The sequence below is a fragment of the Stomoxys calcitrans genome, chromosome 4 (genome assembly GCF_963082655.1).
Source record: "Stomoxys calcitrans chromosome 4, idStoCalc2.1, whole genome shotgun sequence".
NCBI lineage: Eukaryota > Metazoa > Arthropoda > Insecta > Diptera > Muscidae > Stomoxys > Stomoxys calcitrans.
In genome coordinates, this window is record NC_081555.1 from 31,068,200 (window position 1) to 31,093,820 (window position 25,621).

Sequence of the window (25,621 nt, forward strand, 5' to 3'; positions counted from 1 at the left end):
TGTTTACTGTTCTTTAAGACTTTTTTTAGAAGAGATGAGCAATATGTTATAGGCTTATGGTAGACTTACAGTTGTTCTACTGTTGATGCCGTCATATTTTCATCTGTGGTAGCAGCAATGCTGTCATATGTGGCGTCAGTGCTCATGCTAAAAGGAAAAGAAAAGAAAAATACCATAACATTAATATGATGGTTAAATAAATTAACAAGAAAAGGGTGATTATTTAAGAGCTATAGGAAAGTTTTTCCAAAAAAGCACACACAAAATTCAGAAAAATGCATGAAATCTTTATTTGAATCGTTAGCACGGTCCATATAACTCTCATGCAAATGTTAAACGTGACTGCGCCTCAAGTGGTCCATCTGCTTAGTCCATTCCGCTTGGGCATACTCTTTCCAACATTTCGGCCGGTTTCTCATGAATAAATGTTTCAATGTTGTCTTCCAATGCGTCAATTTAAGCGGGTTTGTCTGTATGGACATGAGCTTTGACGTAAGTCAAGATCTTGCATTTTGGGCAAAAAAAAGTTGTGATATCATCTCACGCTAGCGCTCACCATTCACAGTAGTTACGTTACGATTCGCATCATCTTTGAAGAAGTACGGTTCAATGATGCCAACAGCCCATAAACCGCACCAAGGATGGGGGTATACTAAGATAGTCATTCCGTTGGTAACACCTCGAAATATTGATCTAGGGCCCCATAAAGTATATATATTCGGGATCGTCTCCACATTCTGAGTCGAACTAGCCATGTCCGTCCGTCCGTCTGTCGCAATCACAATAGCGAACGAACGCGTAAGCTAGCAGCTTGAAATTTTGCACAGATACTTAATATTGATGTAGGTCGTTGCGGATTGCATATGGACCATATCGGTTCAGATCTGTATATAGCTCCCATATAAATAGTAATTTGTTATGACTTCCAACAAGTGTGCCAAGTACGGTCCAAATCGGTCAAGAACATGTTATAGCTCTCAAATAAACCGATCTCCCGATTTGATTTCGTGAGCCCCTGAAAGCCGAAATTTTTGTGCGATTTGTCTGATTTTTTGCACATAGTATATTGTTGTGACTTCCAACAATTGTGCCAAGTACGGTCCAAATCGATCAAGAACCTGATATAGTTCTTATATAAATCGATCTCCCGATTTGACTTCTTAAGCCCCTGGAAGCAGCAATTTTTGTCCGAGTTGGTTGAAATTTTGCCCATAGTGTTATGTTATGACTTCCAACAACTGTGTCAAGTACTTTCGAAGAAATTATTATTGTTGTTGGTTGCTTTTAGCCATTCCAAATAAGCCGAATATTAGGGTAAACAATACTATCACGCACTCCAAAACAAACGGAAACGGAAATAGGATGCTTGTTTAGTTTATCCACAACAATAATAACAACAGAGAAATATTATGAACACAAATGTTATGGGCTCGGGTTTCAGTGTTTAAAATCAATGTCTCATTTGACAAAAAAAAAACAGGCACAAGGTTTTATTTTTTTCCAATTTAAGGAAAAAAACAAAAAAAAATTTCACTGATATTCTTCGTGGGAATTGATTTTAGCATAAAAATAAAAGGAATTTTTTTTTTTTAATTTCCTTAGTCCAACAATTACCGCTATTTTTTATTGGTCTATTTTGATTTTTTATTGCACTTTTTTTTAAATTATTTTCTTTAGTTGTAGTTTAATTCTTTCTTTGGTTTTAATAGGCGGTGGTCTTGGACTTGGTCTTGATTTTGATTTGCTTGTATCTTGTTTTTTGTGTTCAACTACTACGTCTAAGCAGCATCTGTCATCGACGAACGACTATCTTCCGGATAACGACCGAGCGTTTTAAAGCGAGTCTGCCAACTATTCAAAGCACAAAAGTGTAGAAATCAAAAAGAATGAATTCTGAGGAGAAATCGAAAGTAAGTGTAAATGAATGAAGGCAGCCAGCCAAGAAGTAGTAGACACTGAAACAATATCGAAAAAGAGCTGTTCATTAAAGAAGAAAAACAAAAAAAAAAAAAACAAACGAAATTGATGAATTCATAGATGGGCGAATCCAAAAATGAATGAATGCATCAATGAAAGAATGAATGAATAAAAAATAATAATGGCTGTTTGTAACAATTATTGTTCAAAGTCCGTATATACTTCACATATGCACTCCTAATTTAAGTACATATGGTGCTGGCTGGTGGCTGACTCTCACATGGGCTCGCATCATTCACCCATCCCATACGTCCATCCATCTATCAGACAGACGGATTGGGTTAAATTGGTGCTAACATTCGGGTTACGTTACTCTTATTTTTAAATTAGTGTCAATTAAATAATTTAAGAGGGTCAGTTTCATTGCGCCTCATTCGTACGCGTTCTGTTTGCGTTTTGTTTATCTTTTGTGTTTTTTCTTAAATTTTTTTTTTCAAATTTCTTACAAACCAAACTAACTAACTAGCCATCATCAGCTACAAACATCTAGTCTGGACATAGTCCCCTCATAGTCAGTCAGTCAGTCAGTTAGTTAGTTAATCAGTCGTTTGTCTAAAAAAGAGTTGTATCGCCTATTTCTACGAAGACCGCATGATGAGCATGGTTAAATAACTTGTTGCCAGCCGTTGTTCATGACATTCGAAAAATGGGTGAAGCTTTTATGGAACGGAAGTTGGGTGCCGCCGCAATGCTGTAACTGATGTAGGCTGTCTTCCGCATCATATCAAGCCCAATAAGAGCTAAGTGTGATGACGCTTTGTTGTTTAGAAAAATTAATGGCCAACTGTTAAAAAAAAAAATAAAAAAGAGTGATGTCAATCTTAAAAAACAATTACCAAAGAAAATCATACAAATTTAGGTGGCAAAACACATATGAGAGGCAACGTATGGCCTGCGCCACTCATCTCAAGACCGCCAAGATAAATTTCAATAAAAAGAGTCATTGTATAACAGTTACCAAAACTGTTATACAATGTACAAAACTGTTATACGTACATGTTCTGTTGTATATGCAAAAATGATGAGATTCGTTGAAGCATAGATGAGATCTAAAATATTGCAGGTCAATAAAACATGTGTAACAGTTAACACATTTAAAAAAAGTGTTATACTGTTATGCATGACAATGTTTTTCCTTAGAATTTCATTCTGATGCTTCATCGATATATTCCATTAATGAAAAACAACAGATCTATAAAATTACCAACCATTTTTTTCACATTAAGCAATGTATAACCACGTATAACAGTTACGGCAAAAGTGTTATGCAGTTATTTCGATTTTCTTGTTAGAATTTGGGTCTGATGCTTCATCAATATATACCACTAATGAAAAACAACAGATCAATAAAATTATCAACCATTTTTTTTTTAAAAATTTTCAATTTACAAATCAAATTTTGTTTTGTACACATTAAGCAATGTATAACAGTTAACGCATACTATATATGTATACGAGTATGTCAGCATATTGTTAAATAATGATATTACCGCATTGTGTAAACAGCAGTTCAATGGTTTTCTCCAATTTTTGTTAACAAGTTATGATCTAAAAACCAAATTTTGATTTTATGACCATTTAAAAACATGTATAACAGTTTACTGAATTATACAAAAATGGCATTATGACACTTAGAAACTGGTATTCACTGAACTTTTCATACAATTTTTAAAACAAAGTTTAGATGTTCAAAGAACATTATAATTTTAGTGATCATTGAACCACGTATAACAGTTACGGTAAAAGTGTTATGCAGTTTTATGCGATTTTCTTGTAAGAATTTGGGTCTGATGCTTCATCAATATATACCACTATTGAAAAACAACAGATCAATGAAACTATCAACCATTTTTTCTAAAAAAAGTTAAAATTTACAAACCAAATTATGTTCTGTGCACATTAAGCAATGTATAACAGTTAACGCATACTATATATGTATACGAGTTTGTCAGCATATTGTTAAATATGGCATTACCGCATTGTGTAAACAGCAGTTCAATGCTTTTCTCCAATTTTTGTTAACAAGTTATGATCTAAAAACCAAATTTTGATTTTATGACCATTTAAAAACATGTATAACAGTTTTCTGAATTATACAAAAATTGTATTATGGCTTTCAGAAACTGGTGTTCACTGAATTTCTTATACAATTTTAAAAAAAAGTATAGATTTTTAGTGCACATTATAATTTTATGATCATTGAACCACGTATAACAGTTGCGGCATAAGTGTTATGCTGTTTTATGCGATTTTCTTGTTAGGATTTGGGTCTGATGCGTTATCGATGCATACTGCTGATGAAAAAAAGCAGTACTATGAACTTTTCAAAAAAAAAAAAAAACAAAAAATTTGAAGTTTAGATTTTCAAATCGTTTTATGTTCAATGAATTATGTATAACAGTTAACACAATTATAAGAATATTAGCAGAGTGAGAGTGATTGAGTAATGACTGGCTACTCATTTAATCATTTAACCTCACTAAGGCAAGGTATGTTTCAAGAGTAAGACTTATTGTATAACAGTTAGCACAATTATATGAAAAGTGTTATACGTAATACAATTTTAATTTAATTTAGGCCATATTAATAATTGAATAGGTTATTCTTTAGAGAATATATGGAATATAAAAAATTTATTGAACCATGTACAACAGTTTGCACAATTATATGAACATTTTTAGAGTTTGGGTCTAATGGTATTAAATATCTAGATTCCAATGCACTTTTCCAACAAATTTTAAAACAACGTTAAGATATTCAAACCACATTATGGTTTTATGGTCATTGAAGCATGTATAACAGTTAAGCCAATTATAAAAAAATGTTATACTGTTATATATCTCTACAGTGTTGATAAATGGTTGATTAGTCACTTAGGCAATGCTAGTTTCAATAGTAAGATTTATTGTATAACAGTTAACACAATTATATGAAAATTGTTATATTGGCATATACAAATACTTGTATAATATATAATTTCTGCAGTGGTAATAATTGAACATGCGATTATTTGTACACTCATCGTTGAGAGTTTCTTTCCGATCCGCCTGGGGTCCTACCTTTTTTGTCTGGTTCAAAGTGTTCAACTAAAGCTTAGTTAGTTCCCTAGCCAAGTCTATAGTGTATGTACTTATATGTAGTTTAATTTCTGATTACCAATGAATTATGTGTTTACAAACCCTTATTGAGGGAGTTATCATTCAACTGTGTAATTCACATAAGGTATTGTTGATTGCCAAGCAAATAAGAATTTGGCTTTCAATGTCAAATGGAATTCGTATAAATCATTTTTTTCTTTTTACCTTAACAAAAAAGGAAATTGAAAAAATTTTTTTGTACATCTGCAGTTTGAGTTGCTAGTTCCATGGCCAATATGGCAAGCAATCTTACAACAAACTCACTTCAGTCGTTAAGCTAACTGAATGGGATGTAAATGTCGGATTTATTGCCATATTTCCGTCAAAGTTTAGTTCGCGCAAGCATTAACAACACTACCCTCGGATATGGATGGATATATGGGCATAGGAGGTTCACACACATGGTAAAAAAATGTGAATAACAATGTACGCTGATGTTTGTTCCTGGGTATATATTGCAAAGTCTGTACACGGCTAAGGCATTGTTTAATTCAATACTACATGCCAAGTAGGAAGACAACATTAGGTCGCATCGAAATTTGGGTTAAAAACAATTGTGGCAGAAAATGTTTGAAGGATGTTAGAGTAGATTTGGCATTAAAAAGGAGGCCCTTTATCATTGAGCTTAAACTTTAAGCAGACTACACTCATTGATATGAGAGAAGTATTCCCTGTTCCTTGGTGGAATGTTCATGGGAAATTTAGTTATAAGAGATTTTAACTCACATTATAACAGTTATCACAATTATACGGAAAATTGTATACTGTAGAAAATGTTTGATATAATTAAAGATAGGTGACTGATTGACCTGAAGGTGAGAGGGGGACTGACGCATACCTCAAAGGCAGGTCGGTGGAGACGGCCCTTCACGAGGTGGTACCGGTGGTCGAGATGTCTCTCCGACATAAGAATTACACTTTGGCGGCCTTCTTGGATATTGAGGGGGCTTTCAATAACGTAGACATGTGTGCGATTGTCGCCGCACGGGGTCGCACGGGGATTCACCCTTTAATCTCCCAACGGACAAATAATATGCTTTATAGCAGGATTATTAATGCGAACCTTGGAGATTGTGTGGTCTGAAGGCGCGTGTTCTCACCTATTCTGTGAAACCTCATGATTAATGAAATCTTGATGGATATCGGTGGGGACGAGAATTATCGCTTATGCGGACGATGTCGTGCTGCTGGTCCGAGGCAAGTTTCTGTCGACGATCAGCGAGATCATGGAAGGGTCACTGAGGAGGTTGTCGCGATGGACTATCAGAAATGGGTTGGGGACCAACCCAGGAAAGACGTATCTGGTGCTCTTTTCGCGTAGATATAAGATACCGGAGTCCTTGGACGGGGTCACATTGCGGCTGTCGAAGGAGGCGAAGTGCCTAGGCATAGTCCTCGATTCGAAACTGTCCTAGAAGAGGAACACCGAGGAAAGAAGCAGAAGAATGTTCGTTAGGAAGTGGAGGGTGACTCCCAGGATCATTTATTGGATGTATACGGCCATCGTGAGACCAGTACTGGCCTATGGAGCACTGGTATAGTGGGATGCCGTAGGGAAGAGGACGCTTGCGAGGGAGTTCGAGTAGGTCCAGAGATTGGCATGCGTCGGGACCACAGGGGCACTGAGAAACGCACCACAGGCAGGCCTGGAGGCGATGCTGGATATGCAGTCCATTGGGGCCTATATTTGGAACTGCGCCGCCAGGGTCGCGCTTAGGCTGAGAGAGCTCGGCATGCTGAAGGAGGATCATTGCGGCCACAGTTCCATTCTGGGCGTTATGAATACGGAGGGTAGACTGAGGAGGATCTCCGACTACCTGGCACAAGTGCCGGCTGAAGTGATTCGTTCTCCTGAGAACGACGAATGGAGGGCGGATGGTGTACTTGAGGAAGATGAGACCTCGATCTACACAAATGGCTCCAAGATGGAGTCAGGGACTGGATTATGGGCCTACTCTGATACACTAAATGTCAGTATGTCTCTGAGACGATGTGTACGATCTTTCAGGCAGAGGTCTGTGCCATTGCAATGGCCGCAAGAGAAATTCTGGTAAGGGGCTTACCGCGCTCGAAACTCAGAATTTATGTGGACAGTATGGCGGCGCTCAAGGCCTTGGGGTTGAGGATGGTCAGGTCGAGATGCGAGGCGGACTGCTTGGAATCCCTGGACAGGCTCAGGGCCCACGATGTGACGTTGGCATGGGTTCCTGGGCATGAGGGGATTCCAGGAAATGAGAGTGCGGCAGGAGGGGTCCAGTCATCGGTCTTGCCTACGTGCCATTTGTCGAGCTACTGAACACAGTAGATGGCATGGCCAGGGCAGTGTCGGTGGCGTGATGGGACTCGGTAGATGATTGCCGGACTGCGAAGGTGCTATGGCCGGTCATCGACCGGTGGAGGACGAGGGAGGACTTGCTGTGTTTCTGTCCGCGTCTACAGAGACGGAGGCTCTTCTTTTTGTAGGAGTTGCCTCGATGAGGATGAGGAGGAGACTATTGAGCCCTTGCTGTGTGCCTGTCCGGGTCTGCAGAGACGCAGGCTCTCCTTTCTCGGGAGCCGCTTCTTCTGTGATCTGGATAAACTTGCAAACGTTCCTCTGGTATCTCTCCTGAGGTTTGTTGAGGGAACAGGATGGTTCCGACGGGGGGTACCACAAGCTCCGGCGTAGGCAAATCCGTGCTTGCGTAGGGACGGGTGTTTCTTCACCCCCCGTTCGGGTTTCTCCATTCCTCCTGTCTTTTTCTTTTATTCGTGTATAACCTCTACTACGAGGTCTTCGAGTGAACTCATCTTTGGTGGGCAACCCATTTAACCTAACCTAAAGATAGGTGTCTGAGTAATAGTATAAAAGTTAGCACAATTATACGAAAACTGTTATACAGATCTCTATATATGTATTTTCTTCTATGTGTTTAAATAGCGGTTGCCTTTTTTTGGACATGGGTAAGAAAAAACCAAGCCTTCATCATTGTGAGAATTTTACCAAATTCTTTGTCATTTCTAGAGCATCTGTCATGCTCATATCCAGCATACTTTGAGTAGTATATGGATCTTTTGAGGGCCGTACACCAAACTACAACACCATATGGCAGTATATATGCAATGCATGACACGCGGTTTAAACTCTCAATGATTGCCAGTAAACCTTCTGTTAGTCGAGTTGGTAGCGTGCTGGGATTGCCAGTGTGGGGTCGCACGGTGTTGCCTCAAAGCGTGTTCGTTAGAGTTAGCATAGAACTCTAAAATTTTACACAGAGGTATATTTAAGTGTAATATAGAAAAAAGTGTAGCACGGTCTAAATCGGTTTATAAACTGATCTCCCAATTGAACTTCTTGAACCTTCAGAGGTTGCAATTATTTCCCGATTTGTCTGAAATTTTCCATGATGACCAATGTTAAGTGTCTCAACAACTACCACAAGAATGGAGCAAATCGATCTATAAGCTGAAAAAGCTCCCATATGAACCGATCTCTTAATTTGAGTTTTTAAGCCTATAGAAGGCGTTTACTTTGACTTACGACTTTGCCCTGAATTGTTTTTTAGTTTTACTAATTTCCGGTGTTTATGTTAAGTTTTGGGGTATTCAGGGGACCATAGTAGAATTTTCCGGCGAACATTTTTGTAATATGCTTTGTTATACTAGAATTCTAATTTTATGTAGTATTTAACCCTCTTTCTAAAAAGGTGCTGAAAAAACGGTTTTTACAAAATAATCCCAAATAGACGATTGGTGCAAGTTCGTGCAGCTGAAATTTAGTTTTAATAACCTCCACCATAGGATGGGCGTATACTATTGGGTTGCCCAAAAAGTAATTGCGGATTTTTTAAAAGAAAGTAAATGCATTTTTAATAAAACTTAGAATGAACTTTAATCAAATATACTTTTTTTACACTTTTTTCTAAAGCAAGCTAAAAGTAACAGCTGATAACTGACAGAAGAAAGAATGCAATTACAGAGTCACAAGCTGTGAAAAATTTTTTCAACGCCGACTATATGAAAAATCCGCAATTACTTTTTGGGCAACCCAATAATTTCGTCATTCAGTTTGTAACTTCGAAATATTCGTCTGAGACTCCATAAAGTTTACTCGTATATATTCTTGATGTCCATGACATTTCCAGTCGATCTAGCCATATCTGTCCGTCCGTCTATCTGTCGAAAGCACGCTTACTTTCGAAGGAGTAAAACTAGCCGCTTGCACAAATTCTTCAATTTTGCACAAATTCTTCTTATTAGTGTAGATCGGTTGGGATTGTAAATGGGCCATATCGGTCCATGTTTTGATATAGCTGCCATATAAACCGATCTTGAGTCTTGACTTCTTAAGTCACTAGAGGGCGCAATTCTTATCCGATTTGGCTGAAATTTTGCATAACATGTTCTGTTATAATTCTCAACAATTGTTCTCAGTATGGTTGAAATCGGTCCATGTTTTGATATAGCTGCCGTATAAACCGATCTGGGGACTTGACTGCTTGAGCCTCTAGAGGGCGCAATTCTTACCCGATTTGACTGAAATTTTGGATGTCGTGTTTTTTTATGACTTCCAAAAACTGTGCTACGTATGGTTTAAATCGGTCCATAACCTGATATAGCTGCCATATAAACCGATTTTGGATCTTGACTTCTTGAGCCACTAGAGGGCGCAATTCTTATCCGATTTGGCTGATATTTAGCATGACCTTTTTCGTCATGACTTCTAACAAAACCTGATATTTTAGTTCTCTAAGTGAGTCTGTAAACTCCAGCTTCCATCCCCTTGTAGGAAAATAGGGCATAATATTTCATTTTGAGATTTCCCAGAATTTTGGATTTTAGATTTCTTTCTTTTTTTATAACGTTTATTAACTGAAACTTTCTTTTTTCTTTTGGATGACTTATAGAACATTTTCTTACGATATGGCCTAATACATCGTGTTTTTGCTAAGTAAACAAAACACCATCACTTCACATCATCATCAACCCATTGAACTAATGCTGCCGACTACAAATGATGTGCATAAAATCTTACATTCTACATACATCCTTAAAACGTAAGAATGAATAAACATCGAAGTATGTACTTGTATGTATATGTTTATGTTCATATGTATGTATATATCTGCATGTAGTATACATGTTTGTTTGATTAAAAAAATATTCATTGTATGGGAGTTCAAAGATCAATCAACCATTAATTGATTACTCTTTCAGTTTTTTTTTCTGTGCAACTTAAATTTTCTATTTCTGGGAATGGAAAACATGTATTTCACACTCACTCGCTAAGCATTTACCACAATTGAGAAGGGTCTTCTCCATACAAGCAACACATAAGGAGTGGTTCAACAAAATAAATTATAAAGTTTTTCCATTTACCCCAACCAAACAACTTCTCTGTCCTGTGCTGAAACACAGACAGCCTGCATTTAATTAATGTATGAAAATGCCTTCTTTGGCAGAACTTTTAGACACTGAAGAACTTGAATAAAATATGTGGAAATGGAGTAACTATTCCTTATGGTACAACATTTCCATTATTTCGGCCGGTAGCTCACGAAAAAATGCTTCAATGCTGTCTTCCAATGCGTCAACTGAAGCAGGCTTTACTGTATAGACATGAGCTTTAACATAGCCTCACAAAAAATTTTTTAAAGTCGTTAAATCTCACGATCTAGGCGGCCGATTGATTAGTCCAGATGTTCCCTTATGCATGTCCGTGTGTCGAAATCACGATTGCGTTCGAACGTATAAAGATACAATATCTGCTTGAAATTTTGGACAGATTCTTCTTATTGATGTAGGTTGTTGAGGATTGCAAATGCGCCAAATCGGTTCAGATTTGGATATAGCCTCCATATAAACCCATACTCAGTTTTGACTACTTGAGCCTCTAGACACCTCAATTTTCATCCGAATCGGCTAAAATTTGACATAATAACTTGTGTTCTGACTTGCAACATCAGTGCCGAGTATGGTCTGAATCGATCTATAAACTGGTATAGCTACCACATATAAACTCATTTCCAATTTTGACTTCTTGAGCCCCTAGAAGCCTCAGTTTTCATCTGATTTAGCTGTAATTCGACATAAGACCTTCTGTTGTGACTTCTATTATCAGTGCCGAGTATGATCCGAATCGGTCAATAAACTGATGTAGTCCCCAAACAAACCGATCCACAGATTTGACTTCTTGATCTCCTAGAGGCATCAATTTTCACCTTATTTGGCTGAAATTTGGCACAAGGACTTCTGTCACGTTCGGATTTGACATCTTGAGCCCCAAGAAGCCTCAGTTTTCATCTGATATGGCTGAAATCAACATAAGATCTTCTTTTCTGACTTCCATTATCAGTGCCGAGTATGATCTAAATCGGTCAATAAACTGATGTAGCCCCAAAACAAACCGATCCCCAGATTTGACTTCTTGATCTCCTAGAGGCATAAATGTTCACCTTGTTTGGCTGAAATTTGGCAAAACGACTTCTGTCACGTTCGGATTTGACTTCTTGAGTGCCTAGAAGCCTCAGTTTTCATCTGATTTGGCTGAAATCAACATAAGGTCTTCTTTTCTGACTACCATTATCAGTGTCGAGTATGATCTGAATCGGTCAATAATCTGATGTAGGCCCCAAACAAACCGATCCCCAGCTTCGACTTCTTGATCTCCTAGAGGCATCAATTTTCACCTTATTTGGCACAAGGACTTCTCTGTCACGTTCGGATTTGACGTCTTGAGCCCCAAGAAGCCTCAGTTTTCATCTGATTTAGCTGTAATTCGATATAAGATCTTCTGTTGTGACTTTTATTATCAGTACCGAGTATGATCCGAATCGGTCAATAAACTGATGTAGCTCCCAAACAAACCGATCCCCAGATTTTACTTCTTGAGGTCCTAGGGGCCTCAATTTTCACCTGATTGGACTGAAATTTAACATAAAAACCTCTACTATGACTTTCCGCATCCATGTTCAGTATGATCGGAATCGATCTAAAGGGTGATTTTTTTGAGGTTAGGATTTTCATGCATTAGTATTTGACAGATCACGTGGGATTTCAGACATGGTGTCAAAGAGAAAGATGCTCAGTATGCTTTGACATTTCATCATGAACTTACTAACGAGCAACGCTTGCAAATCATTGAATTTTATTACCAAAATCAGTGTTCGGTTCGAAATGTGTTCATTCACCGTAACGTTGCGTCCAACAGCATCTTTGAAAAAATACGGTCCAATGATTCCACCAGCGTACAAACCACACCAAACAGTGCATTTTTCGGGATGCATGGGCAGTTCTTGAACGGCTTCTGGTTGCTCTTCACTCCAAATGCGGCAATTTTGCTTATTTACGTAGCCATTCAACCAGAAATGAGCCTCATCGCTGAACGGTGAATGAACACATTTCGAACCGAACACTGATTTTGGTAATAAAATTCAATGATTTGCAAGCGTTGCTCGTTAGTAAGTCTATTCATGATGAAATGTCAAAGCATACTGAGCATCTTTCTCTTTGACACCATGTCTGAAATCCCACGTGATCTGTCAAATACTAATGCATGAAAATCCTAACCTCAAAAAAATCACCCTTTATATCTGCCCCCAAACAAACCGATCCCCAGATTTTACTTCTTGAGGTCCTAGGGGCCTCAATTTTCACCTGATTGAACTGAAATTTTACATAAAAACCTCTACTATGACTTTCCGCATCCATGTTCGGTATGATCGGAATCGATCTATATACTGATATAGTCCCCCTATATACACCATAGCAAACACAACCAATCCCGTTTTGATTGTTGTAAAATAATTAAAATACAAACTGAGTTAATCGAGACAAATTTTTGGCGGAATCCATTGTGGTGGGTACCCAAGATTTGACCCGACCGAACATAACACGTTTTTACTGGTTTCCTTTGTATTTCTTTTCTTTAAAAGTTTCCCATCGACAACTGATGTGATCAGAGTGATGGGATTTCAAAGATTATACTTTAAAATCTGTTACTTTATATGCTCTCAACAAGCCCTTGTCCTTCCGCAATTTTTCCCGCCGCATAGCACTTTTTCCGTCCAATCGTAGAAATTCGGACGGACCTCCTGTGGCGACAAACGCCTCTATCTACAATACACATTATTAAATGCCCCCTCGATATGAAGAAAGGCAGGCATACTAGAGCTGGCAAACTATCGATAACAGCAACATTCTATATTTTCGATATTTCTAATAATAAATATTGATAGTATCGATACTATCGTTAATTTCCCATCACCTATATTTTAAATGAGAAGTTAAAATAATAAACCCAATAAACCCACATTTAATAAAGTCGGCTGGAAGTCTTGAGAGAAATCATTGAAAAAATTTTAGCATAACTGAATGAAAAATGCGCCCTTGATGGGCCCAATGTATTTTAAAGGATAGTTTATTTTTGTTCAAATCGATAGAAAATATTGATATTGATGTCAATCGATGTTCAGACAAAAACTAAAATAGCGTTAGTATCGATAATGCCATCGATATGTTGCCCTATGGCATACTCCTTCAGTGTAAGGGTGCGAACAGAGTGCGCACTGAAATCCAAGCTGAGATTGTCAATGCGATAAAGATTGTGAGCGCGAGTGCGAGAAAAGTGGTTACATGCAAGACAATACTAGTGTGCACAGTCGATTAATCGTTATTCGATTATTGATTATTCGTGATCTTTGAAATAATCGAACAATTGAAAATGACACATTTTCAAATAAACGATTAATCGATAAATTTAGGACGGTTAATCGATTTATCGTTTTGAAGTTGAAAAAACTTAAAAACATATGAATTGCGTATTTGCCTGCACATTTTCGATCAATTGGGCCCTGCCTGGCCAAAATTTCATTCTATTGGGATGAGCATTTTTTGCTTTAGTTTAAAAAGGAAGATCAAATAAATCTGATCCATTTGCCATATTCCCATCGACATACAGAAATGAGAAAGATTTGAAGGTTAGATTCTCAAAAAATATCCTTCAATATATAATTTCGATTAATCGACAACCTTTTTCGGTCTTGTTCGATTAATCGTTGATCCTGGATTTTCAAGTAAACAATTTAGTCGATTAATCCAAAAGTACAAGCAATTGTACACCCAAGTCAATACAAAAAAGCTTGGGCATAACCTAGTGGACGCCGAGCATAGCAGAGAGGTAAGCCGATTGAGTGCGACAAAACAGTTCCAAAGCGTTTTGAGCACTTGATTGTATTGACTTGTATGCCGGCTCCGCTCGGCATCAGCGATATCGCATCAAGGCCGTCTCCACTGATCAACCCTTGAGGTAAGAGTGACTCACTGAAGCTCTTGGGTTACAGTTCCTTTCTTACCTTCTGATCGATTAGTTTTTTTAGTGTTTTAAGTAAAATACGATGACAGACTAATGGGCCTATAATCTTTCGCTTTGCTGTGGTTTACTCTCGTCGACATAGAATTGACATTCTACTTTTAGCCTTATAATTCAATTACTGTCTTATTAAAAAAGGGATGAAACCACAAAAAATCATGTCTATTATCACTTACAATTGCTTTGTTTGTCTACAGATCAATTTAAGCAGTGATTAATCCGCGGGATTTTATTTAACGAAAATGGCATTGAAACCACAACTCAGTCCTCTGTAGTACACATCCATCCAACGAACATGAATATCACATCTTCAGTTATGAAGTGCTGAATGAATCAAATGTGGTTTTTGAAATTGTGCGTAATTACTCAAGAATTGCGACAAACAAAATCATGCCCTCTTTTTTTTTTTAGCTGGGTTCAAAGACGTTAAGCGCGTATTGTTTGCTAACTGCGAACTTTAAAGCTTCTTAAAAGAATGTTCGTTCTTTAGGGCCAGGATCACTAAACAATTTGTCATTCGATTTGTTTGCCAACTAATCGAAATCAGATGATTGTATAAAGGCAGGATTCACTAATAGAAGGTTAGGTCACATGCAAAAACACAAAGTGGATAGGCCCCATAAACATCATTAAGGATGTCAAATCTGACGATTGAAAATGTCATCATATAGGAGAAAACGTAAACAAAGAATGAATGTAAAAAGAGAACAAGTTGACATCCTCAATGCCAAGTACTGCCAAATATTAAAAAAAAGTATATCGGCTGATCGCTTGGCTTAACCTTATTCAGTGAATCCTGGTATAAAGGGAAATAAATGATTTCGATAAATAAACGAACGAATCGATTGACGAAATGTTAGTGGTCCTGATCACTTATTTCTCCATACTGAAATGCCTTTCGTATTAAAAACGAGTCTACGTAATACTTTTGATATATAGCACTTATATCCAAATTTAGTCAGACTTTAATTTTTCATACCTATTGAAATATCGAATAGAGCCTTATACGATTTTTTTACGTTAGTACGAAAATTGTGGCTTCTACAGCCTTAAAAGTCGAAACGCATAAAATATATATATAGGAGTTTTATCTAAATCTGATGCGACGTCAAATAAAACATCTCCTGCAAAATTTTGTAAGGATGGGACCAAAATTGTGCCTTCTACAGCCCTAAAAGACCATATCGGATGAAAGATATATAGTGGAGCCAAATATAAATTTGATCCGATTCTGAAGAAATTTTGCACACATATTGGGACATCACAAAAAGCACTTCGTGCTAAATTTGGTAAAGATCAGACCAAAATTGTGCCTTCTACAGCCTTTATAGGTCAAATCGGAAGAAAGTTATATATGGCAGCTGTATCTAAATCTGAACCGATTTATGCACACGTATTAAGAAGCCACACGAAACATATTATGCTAAATTTGGTAAAGATCGGACCAAAATTGTGGCTCCTACAGCTTTAAAAGAGCATATCGGAAGAAAGATATATATGGGAGGTATATCTAAATCTGGACCGATTTCAATGAAATTTTGCACACATATTGGGACGTAAAAAAAACACTATGCCAAATTTCTTAAGAATCGGAACAAAATTGTGGCTTCTACTGCTTTAAAAGGGTACATCGGATGAAAAATATATATGGGAGCTATATCTATATCGGGACCGATTTCGAAATCAATAGCGTTCATCCTTGGACCAAAATAGAGACTTATGCAAAATTTTATGAAAATCGGACAACAAATGCGACCTGTACCTTGATTACAAGAATACATGGACAGACAGACAGACGGACGGACGGCGTAGCTAAACCGAATCAGGAAGTGATTCTAACCGATCCGTATGCTGGGTTTAGCTCTTCTCCTTCTTAGCGTTGCAACCTTAACTGTGCCAAATACAGTTGAAATCGGTATATAACCTGACGTAGCTCCCATATAACCCAATATTCCGGTTTAACGTATTTAGCCCCTAGAATCCCCAATTGTTATCCGATTTGACTGAAATTTTGCAGGCAGTGTTCTGTAACGACGTTCAATAACGGTGCCAAGTACGATTGAAATCGGTCTATAATCTGATACAGCTCCCATATAACCTGACTCCCGGTTTTGACATCTTAAGCCCCTGTAAGCCGCAATTTTTGTCCAATTTGGTTAAAATTTTGCATGTAGTGTTCAGTTACGACTTCCAACAACTGCGTCAAGTACGGTTGAACCGAACCGGACCTGCCGAACTTCGCACGTTTTTAATTGTATTAGGTCTACTAGATGAACCGGTCCCGCTCCGCTGCGCCTTCTTTGACTTCGTATGTTTGGGTTGAATATGTTTGGGTTATGAGCCTTAAAAACTATCAGTATCGAGATCCACTCCCTTAAATACCCAAATTGTCATGGTGAGTAAATCCGTCCCATTTGGGGGTTGTTATGGGGGTGGGACGTCCCCTAGGCAGTTGGTCCCGAATTTTGATATCACATTCGTGGTCTACTCCCAAATACTTTAGATTTGAGCCCCATATATCCCCATATTTGGGGAGTGTGTTGGGGGATGGGGCGTCCGTTCCCGTATCAAATTCGTGTTCTACTCTAAAATACTTCCTATATGGGTGGGGTCGCCCCATAGACACTTTTTCCCGAATATTAATATCAGATTCCTGCTTTACTCCCAAAGACCTTTCATTTGAACCCCATATTGCTATGGTCGTAAATTTGTCCTCTTTTGGGGTATTTTTGGGAGGGGCGGCTCCCCAAAAACTTAGTCCCACATTTGGATATCAGATTCGTATTCTACTCGCAAATACCTTTCATTTGAGTCCCATATTGCCATGGTCCGTAAATACGTCCGATTTAGGGGTGTTTTGGGGGTTGGGCTGGTCCCCCTAACACTTGGTCGGACAATTGGATACCTTATACGTTTTGTTATCCTAAATAACTTTCATTTGAGTCCCATATTATCGTGATTGGTCTAAATATATATTTGGTAGGTTTTAGGGTGGGGCGGCCCCCTAAGTACCACATCCGAAATTTGGATGCCAAATTTTTATTTTTAAGGTACTATAAGAGAGCACACAAAATTTCGCACCACCCATCACCGAGATCTGGCGTTTCTGAAAAATTAGAATAAGGGGGAGGGTCCGCCCCCCCTTCAGATATCAAAAAATGTAGTACCCTATTTTCACCATGGGATCATTATGCACCATCTGTGAAAATCTCATGAAAATTGGTTCTGCCGTTTTTGAGTCTATAAGGAACACACAAACAAACCGACAAACAAACACAAATTGATTTTTATATATAAGTTTCGCATTGCCAGTAAAAATTTGCAGGAGGTTAAGAATAGCTATTAGTCTCCTTTGCTATTTATTTGAATTAAACAGCTGATCGATTCTGCAAATTTCTGCTAGAAAAAAAAATTCCAGTAGTAATTTGCAAGCTTTCAATTATCAAACTCTCAAAATTTAGCTTGCTCTCACGCACTCTCCCGTTCTCTTCTCTGCTGGCAAATAAAGTACAGATACGACTTTCAGTAACAATTTGTGCAAATTTGCACAAATTTTTGAATACACGAATACACTTTTTGATCCAATATTAGTGTTTTCAGTATTTTAAAATATAAGAAACCTTCCTCATCAGTGTCGAAAATGCTCAAAGGTCAGATGAATATCTATAAACATGACTTTTAACTTTTTGATTGTATAATTTTTCAACATGGCAACCATGTTCAAAACATTGACTTGTAATAAGTTCCTCCTTGTATTCCACTTTGCCTTACTCATGCATGCATGCCATGAACGTGACAATTACTTTTATGATTAAGTGTGAATATGATTTTAAAATAATCATTAAGAGACTAGGCTTAGCCAGCACCTTCCGCAAGCCACGGCAGTTTAAACATTTAAAACAACTGTAAAGTTACACCACACACTGCTATAACAGGATTTAAAAGGTGAAACCATTAGTCATCCCAAACACATTCATTTCATGCCATACACTTGGTCGCCAAATGATTGCACACACATACAAGCATACCTACGAACCTGCATTGCTGAGAGTATATGTTCAGTGTTAAGCCAGCTGACTAGTTGTATATGGTTGAAAGATCTAAGATCGCAACATAACTTTCAACTGATGAATCATGAAGAAACCATCTCAAACCAGAGAGTGAAAAAAGTGAATATGGAAAAAAACAACAGAGTAGTAGGAGCCTTCCATAATGTGGCCCAATTTTTCTTGACACCCCGAATTGTTGTTCAAACAATGATGCAATTTAGCAGTCAATCATTCTTGTTGCGGATATTTAGGATTAAAAACCACCGTTAACCACATCTCCCTCTAGTAGGTCATGTTCAACGAGATGTCAAAACGAAAGAAAACTATAAGTACGGCTGACCGATGAGATGAGAATCTCACAGAAATGTTGAAATGTTTTGAGCGACATCATACTCATTAATGACAACATGTGTAATTCTAAATTAATCGATGTCAATAAAATCGATAAAAAAAAGATGCAACTTAGCTATAAATCAAATTTGCTGCAGATATTTAGTGTTAAGAACCACCGTTAAACACATCACCATCTAGTAGGTCATGTCAAAGAATAAAAACTAAAAAAACTGTTAACCGACTTTTCACGCATGTCCAAGAAGAGATTCTTACAGAAATTTTGCAAATCGTTTCGAGCAACATCATACTCATTAATGAGAAATGAAAAATGATAATGTCAATAAAAAAAGGTGAGAGAATACAACAGGGTATGAAACCTCCACAGAAGGATCTAATTTTTAAGGCGCCAGAATGGTTGCATAAAAAAATGAGATTTAGTTGTCAGTTTAAACCGTTCTGTGTATATTAAAATTTAACAATTAAAAGCGAGCTAAGTTCAGTCGAGCCGAATCTTATATACCCTCCACCATGGATCGCTTTTGTCCAGTTCTTTGCCCGATATCTCTTTATATGCAAACAAAGGGTAATGGATAAGAATTGCTATGCTATTAGAGCTATACCAAGTTATGAACCAAATGGGGTTGTTGGCGATTGGAGACCTAACAGGAAGTCATTGTGCAAATTTCAGCCAAATCGAAAAATCGGGAGATCGGTTTATATGGGAGCTATATCAAGTTTTTAAGAGATTTAGAACAAACTTGGCACACTTATTGGTAGGCAAAACAAATCACTTCATGCTAACTTTCAGCCAAATCGTTATTACCCGATTTCGTTTCGAGCAACATCATACTCATTAATGAGAAATGAAAAATGATAATGTCAATAAAAAAAGGTGAGAGAATATACCACAGGGTATGAAACCTCCACAAAATGATCTAATTTTTAAGGCGCCAGAATGGTTGCATAAAAAAATGAGATTTAGTTGTCAGTTTAAACCGTTCTGTGTATATTAAAATTTAAGAATTAAAAGCGAGCTAAGTTCGGTCGAGCCGTATCTTATATACCTTCCACCTTGGATCGCTTTTGTCCAGTTCTTTGCCCGATATCTCTTTATAGGTAAACAAAGGGTAATGGATAAGAATTGCTATGCTATTGGAGCTATACCAAGTTATGAACCAAATGGAGTTGTTCGCTATTGGAGACCTAAGAGGAAGTCATTGTGCAAAATTACAGCCAAATCGAAAAAGAATTGCGCCCTCTAGAGGCTCAGGACGTATAATCGGGAGATCGGTTTATATGGAAGCTATATGAAGTTTTGAACAGATTTAGAACACACATGGCACACTTGTTGGTAGGCAAAACAAATCACTTCATGCTAACTTTCAGCCAAATCGGGCAATAATAGCGCCCTCTAGCTGCTCAAAAAATCAAGATCCGTGATCGGATTGTATGGAAGCTATATCAGGTAATGAACCGAATTGGAACATACTTCGCACAGTTGTTGGAAACAAGAAAAAAACATTTCATGTCAAATTTCAGTCAAATCTGATAATAATTGCGCCCTCTAGCGGCTCAAGAAGTCAAGACACAATATCGGTTTATATGGAACCTATTACAGGTTTTGAACCGATTTGGGAACACCGATCATTCATGGCACAGTCGTTGGGAGTTAAAACAAAGCGTTTTTAGCCAAATCGGATAGTAATTGCGCCCTCTAGAGGCTCAAGATCCGAAATCGGTTTATATGCGAATTATATCAGGTTACGAACGGACTTCGATCATACTTGGCACAGTTATTGCGACTTAAAACAAAACACTTCATGCAAAATTTCAGCCAAATCGGATAAGTCAAGACCCAGGATCGGTTTATATGGCAGCTGTATCAAACATGGACCGATATAGTCCATTTACAATCCCAGCCGACCTACACTAACAGGAAGTTTTTAGGTGTAAAATTGCAATCGCCTAGCTTTATTCCTTCGAAATTTGGTGTGCTTTTGACAGAGGGACAGCCGGACAGGCCTGGTGGATAGTATACAAATCAACGTTAAATACATCTCCATCTAGTAGGTCATGACATCGAAATGGCATGACCTACTAGTTTCTGCTCAAAAATCACGTCCATGTACTTGACCTCCAGAAAAAGCGACAGCTTCTTCCCATTTAGGAAGGGTCTCCTAAAAACACCCTGCTTCCTTAGTGCTCCTTACCCAGAGATCAGCACTTCTGTGGTACCGGGTACCTCCTCGATCATCTTGTAGAGGGCACAGTTGTCTGGAGTCCTATGCCACACCAAACATTCATTGGTGAGAATTGACCGAACATCCAGTACACCTTCCCCGGACTAAGCCCCCAACACCTTCGCATTAAATCCGTTTTTGACCCTTCCTTTGATGTTTCTGGGAAAAAATCACGCCCAAGTACTTGATCTCAAGACAGAACGCCAGCTCCATCCCACCCAGGACAGGTCTCCTGAAAACACCCTACTTCCTCACTACAACTTAACCAGTTATCAACACTGCCGCGGTACCTTGTATCTCACAAAAAACTTCCGGAGGGCACAGTCGTCCAGAGCTCTATGCGACACCAAAACTCTATTGGTGAGATTTGGCCGAAAATTCAGTGCATCGTACCTGGCCTAAGCCCCCAACTCCTTCCTTTGGAGTTGAAAGCATTCTGGATTCCTATGCCACACCAAACAGTTATAGCTGAGAATTGACCAAACATCCAGTGCACCTTCCCCGGACTAAGCCCCCAAATCCTTTCTGTCGAGTTGCGATAGGAGTATAGCGCATTCAATCCGCTTTTGACCCTTTGTTCCATCTTCAGCTTTGTTTATGGTCAATTACTACTCCCAAGTACTTGACCTCTCCAGGGAAAGTGGCAGCTACACCTCATCCAAAAGAGGAACACCCTGAAAACCCACATCTTCCTCCTTCTGGTGAAAAACTAACAGCTCAGTATTTCTGAGGTTTATGCCTACCACGTTGGGCCTCACCTATGCTAACAGCTTCCTCAACGCCACCTGAACGAGGTGGAGGAAATAGTCACCCAAAGTTATGACGACGTCATCCGCGTGGGTAACGACTTTCATTCTCGCCCTTTTGAAAAATCTAAGATCATATTGATACTCAGAAGACACAATAGAGTATATAAAACCCTTCCATGCGGAATTACCCTGCTCACAATCTTCCTTTTCGAGCCCTTTTTCAGTGATTCGTTGATAATGTTGCATTTCAGCATCGTTCCTACCCAATTTACTAAGAGATGGGGACCCTCATGTCCACCAGAGCGCCATGTATTAACTTTAACATAACGTTATTGAAAGCCCCTTCTATGTCCAAGAAGGTCGCCAAAGTGAAATTGCCCAAACCCAAAAACCACTCGATGTAGCCAATCACATCATTAAAGGCACTGTCAACCGATCGAACGAGAGTTAGTGTACCCATGCTGGTAGCCGCATGGGAGTGAAGGATCGAGACGTTGCCTAATACATGTGTCAATTAGTCTCTCCAGGTTTTTCAAAGTGAAATTGCCCAAACCCAAAAACCACTCGATGTAGCCAACCACATCATTAAGGGCACTATCAACCGATCGAACGAGAGTTAGTGTACCCATGCTGAATGTCGCATGGCAGTGAAGGATCGAGACGTTGCCTAATACATGCGTCAATTAGTCTCTCAAGGTTTTTCAAATTTTAGGTAGATTATCCTGTAGTCCTTGAGTAGAGAATGGCTCCTTGTAGTCCTTGAGTAGAGAACCTATCGTCACTCGATGGGCATGTAGTCCAGTAAAACGGAGTTGCTAAAATCATCTCTAAGATAGGCCATTAAACGAATTCACTGCCCAGACTATCTTCCCCTCCGTCATCATGTCCTCAACCATGGACAATCACTTGGCACTGTGTTCTATTAGAGGGACATCGATATCATCCGGGTTCATCGACACACCGGCCACCTCCGAGCTCCCAGGGATGTGCGTGGCAGCTAGCAGCCTAAGTGGGTCAGAACTAGACACCAATCGATTAATGTGGGGCTTTTAATATTCCCTCCGTATTTGACTCGGCCTATCCTAAACACCAATTCTTAAGCGATTAGGTAAGGCCATAATAACAGTCTGTATCACATTCACTTGGACATTTTAGGCCATTGTGATATCCAACTACTAAAACACCCTTTCTTTTACATTTTTTAAACACTTTCCTACATCAATTAATGCCACTGACAACCCCAACTAAAATTTTTTGTAATGACGCCTCTTCCTTCATTCAATTGAAGATACCGTTCTCAGTTAATCTGACTACCACTTCCTCGATAATGACGAGCGCATTGATCAAACGAAACATCATCCATAAGCAATCATATTTTAGTCCGAAGTCAAATGAAAGATGCCTACCATACCACCAGATATGCATATACATATATACGCATGTACATGCCAACAACACTACAGCTTGCATTTGTATTGTATGTTATCATCGACATTATCAATATGCATAAATGCTGCGAGTACATATTACCATGAAATGGTTTCTTGTGTAAATTGTCTATAAAATTGTCTTAATTGTCAGTCATTAACTTACACTCGCAACAGTACTATCTCAGTCGATGCAGTTTGAATCTTTGCCGCCGTTGCTGCTTGCTTTGAGACGATTCTTATCAGAATTGAGGCATGATGATTTCTCACATTTTCTCAACTGTTGTTATCGTTGTATCGGGACTGTGAGTATTTTCATGCGTATGAAGAACACACTCAATGGGGTAGTGATGATGATAAGCACGTATGTGTGTATGTGTATGTGGGTATTTACAGATTTCCTGAACCTTTTGAAGAGTAAACCTTTTGTGCTCAACAAGTGTTAACACACGATGAAGGAAAAAAGAGATTTCAGCGTTTGCTACTCTCTCACACACACCTGTCCATTAAGAATGGGTGCCTGTTTATTCTCACATGCTGGAGAAAAATGGAGATACCTAGTGTACTAATGCTCTGATGATATGAATTGATGACATTAAATGAATAGTGTTGTCAACTGTGATAAAAAATAATGCGACAATAGCTAATGCTATGTCCATACTGACTTGTTTTGCTCCACTGGTTCTGGGAGACATCTCAACCGTCCACACCAGTTGAGATGTTTTGTAAATTTCATTTTTTCATACTCCGATTTAAATTTTATGGTAGCTTATTGTAAAGATTTATTTTGTCCTGCTATGTCTGTAAAAATTTTATTTTTTTTTTACAAATTTCTTAGGTAGTAATTTGATTTTTATTATTGGGTTGCCCAAAAAGTAATTGCGGATTTTTCATATAGTTGGCGTTGACAAATTTTTTCACAGCTTGTGACTCTTTAATTGCATTCTTTCTTCTGTCAGTTATCAGCTGTTACTTTTAGCTTGCTTTAGAAAAAAAGTGTAAAAAAAGTATATTTGATTAAAGTTTATTCTAAGTTTTATTAAAAATGCATTTACTTTCTTTTAAAAAATCCGCAATTACTTTTTGGGCAACCCAATATTTTAAATTTTTCAGGGCTGTGTTTATTCAGCATAATTTAGGCATTTGATTTAAGTAAGAACGAAGGCAGATTTGTGAGCTAGAACCCCACCTTAGCGCAGTGGTTAGCAAGTTCGACTTTGACTCTGCACGCTAGGTTCAAATCCCGGTGTTGGGGCTGGCAAATGGGGCATATCGGCTCCATATAAAATGGACATAATTTGTTGAGCCCCTAAAAGCCACAATTATTATCCGATTGAGCTGAAATTTTGCATGTAGTGTTCTGTTAGGTTAGATTGAAAAGAGGGTGCAGATATTAATCTGCCTTATGCCACTATAGACATGCACCTAAGCCAGTAATCGGCTTGTTGTGTGCTCTAAAAACTATAAAGTAACATCGTAAAAGATACAAAATTCCTAATTGCTTTCCATGCCACGCCCCTATGTTAGTTTGTCTGGTATTGTGTTCCCACCTAAGTGCCGGTATCTGTTGGACGCGCAAGCTGGACAATGCCAAAGGAAATGCTTCAATGCCTCTTCATCTTCCCCACATGCCCTACACATGCCATCACTTGCCGCACCGATTTTACATAAGTGAGCTCGTATTCTTGTGTGTCCCGTTATGATTCTAATAGCTATACTGACCTCCTTCTTACTTCCTTTCAGTAATAGCATTGTCTTCTCCCGATCTGGATCCCCCCATAGGATTTTCGCCGTCCTTAAGAACGTTTCGCTGTTCCACTGGGTTGCATGCGTGTGCATTCATAGCACACGCTCTTAACTCAGACTGTGTCGACCCGAAAGGCTTCGGGTTAACAAAGTTTATTGATGACAGTCCTCTGGCCGTCACCGCCAAATCGTCTGCCCTTTCATTCCACCTTACTCCGTTATGGCCCGGCACCCAAACGATGGAGATTTTGCCATCCACAGAGAACGCATTAATCTCCTTCTTACATTGCAAAACTGTTCGTGACCTCACCGTCCTAGTTGTTATTGCCCTTATGGCAATTTAATTGTCCGTAAAGATGTTCACACTACTCGCGTTAGCACCACACCATCTCACGCATCCTGTGATCGCCCGGATCTCCGCCTGTAGGATCGTATTATGGCCAGGCGGTTTAAAACAGATCTCAGTCCCTGGGTTCTCAATGTAAACCCCCAGGCCCACTTTGTCCTCTAGCTTGGATCCATCCGTGTAACATGATCTTCCAGATGGCAATACTAGGGTTCCCTCAATCCAAGACTATGCCGCTGGTAGCAGTGGCTCGCAATCGGCCTCAAGG

At 38.6% G+C, this 25,621-nt stretch overlaps 2 protein-coding genes across 7 annotated transcripts in view; one reads left to right on the forward strand and one right to left on the reverse strand.

The window, feature by feature from the left end:
- Nucleotides 1–25,621, reverse strand: part of LOC106083909 (G-protein coupled receptor moody) — a 39,142-nt gene that overhangs the window by 10,427 nt on the left and 3,094 nt on the right. The window contains exons 1-2 of one of the 2 annotated variants that reach the window (XM_059366866.1): nucleotides 1,615–1,867; nucleotides 70–147 (exon numbers count right to left, since the gene is read on the reverse strand). In XM_059366866.1, the coding sequence (XP_059222849.1) occupies nucleotides 70–146 (77 nt within the window). In that variant the 5' untranslated portion in view covers nucleotide 147; nucleotides 1,615–1,867. Of the gene's footprint in view, nucleotides 1–69; nucleotides 148–1,614; nucleotides 1,868–25,621 lie in introns of those variants that run through there. The other variant, XM_013247216.2, reaches the window with a different exon arrangement.
- The window catches only part of LOC106083910 (G-protein coupled receptor moody), a 57,424-nt gene continuing 33,595 nt past the window's right edge, over nucleotides 1,793–25,621 (forward strand). The window contains exon 1 of one of the 5 annotated variants that reach the window (XM_059366874.1): nucleotides 1,793–1,910. Coding sequence is in view for 2 of the 5 variants with exons in the window: in XM_059366867.1 (XP_059222850.1) it covers nucleotides 10,092–10,150 (59 nt within the window). In the remaining 3 variants the exon portion in view is untranslated. Of the gene's footprint in view, nucleotides 1,911–2,539; nucleotides 2,680–10,065; nucleotides 10,151–18,280; nucleotides 18,409–23,481; nucleotides 23,567–25,621 lie in introns of those variants that run through there. The other 4 variants (XM_059366873.1, XM_059366867.1, XM_059366871.1 and 1 more) reach the window with 4 other exon arrangements.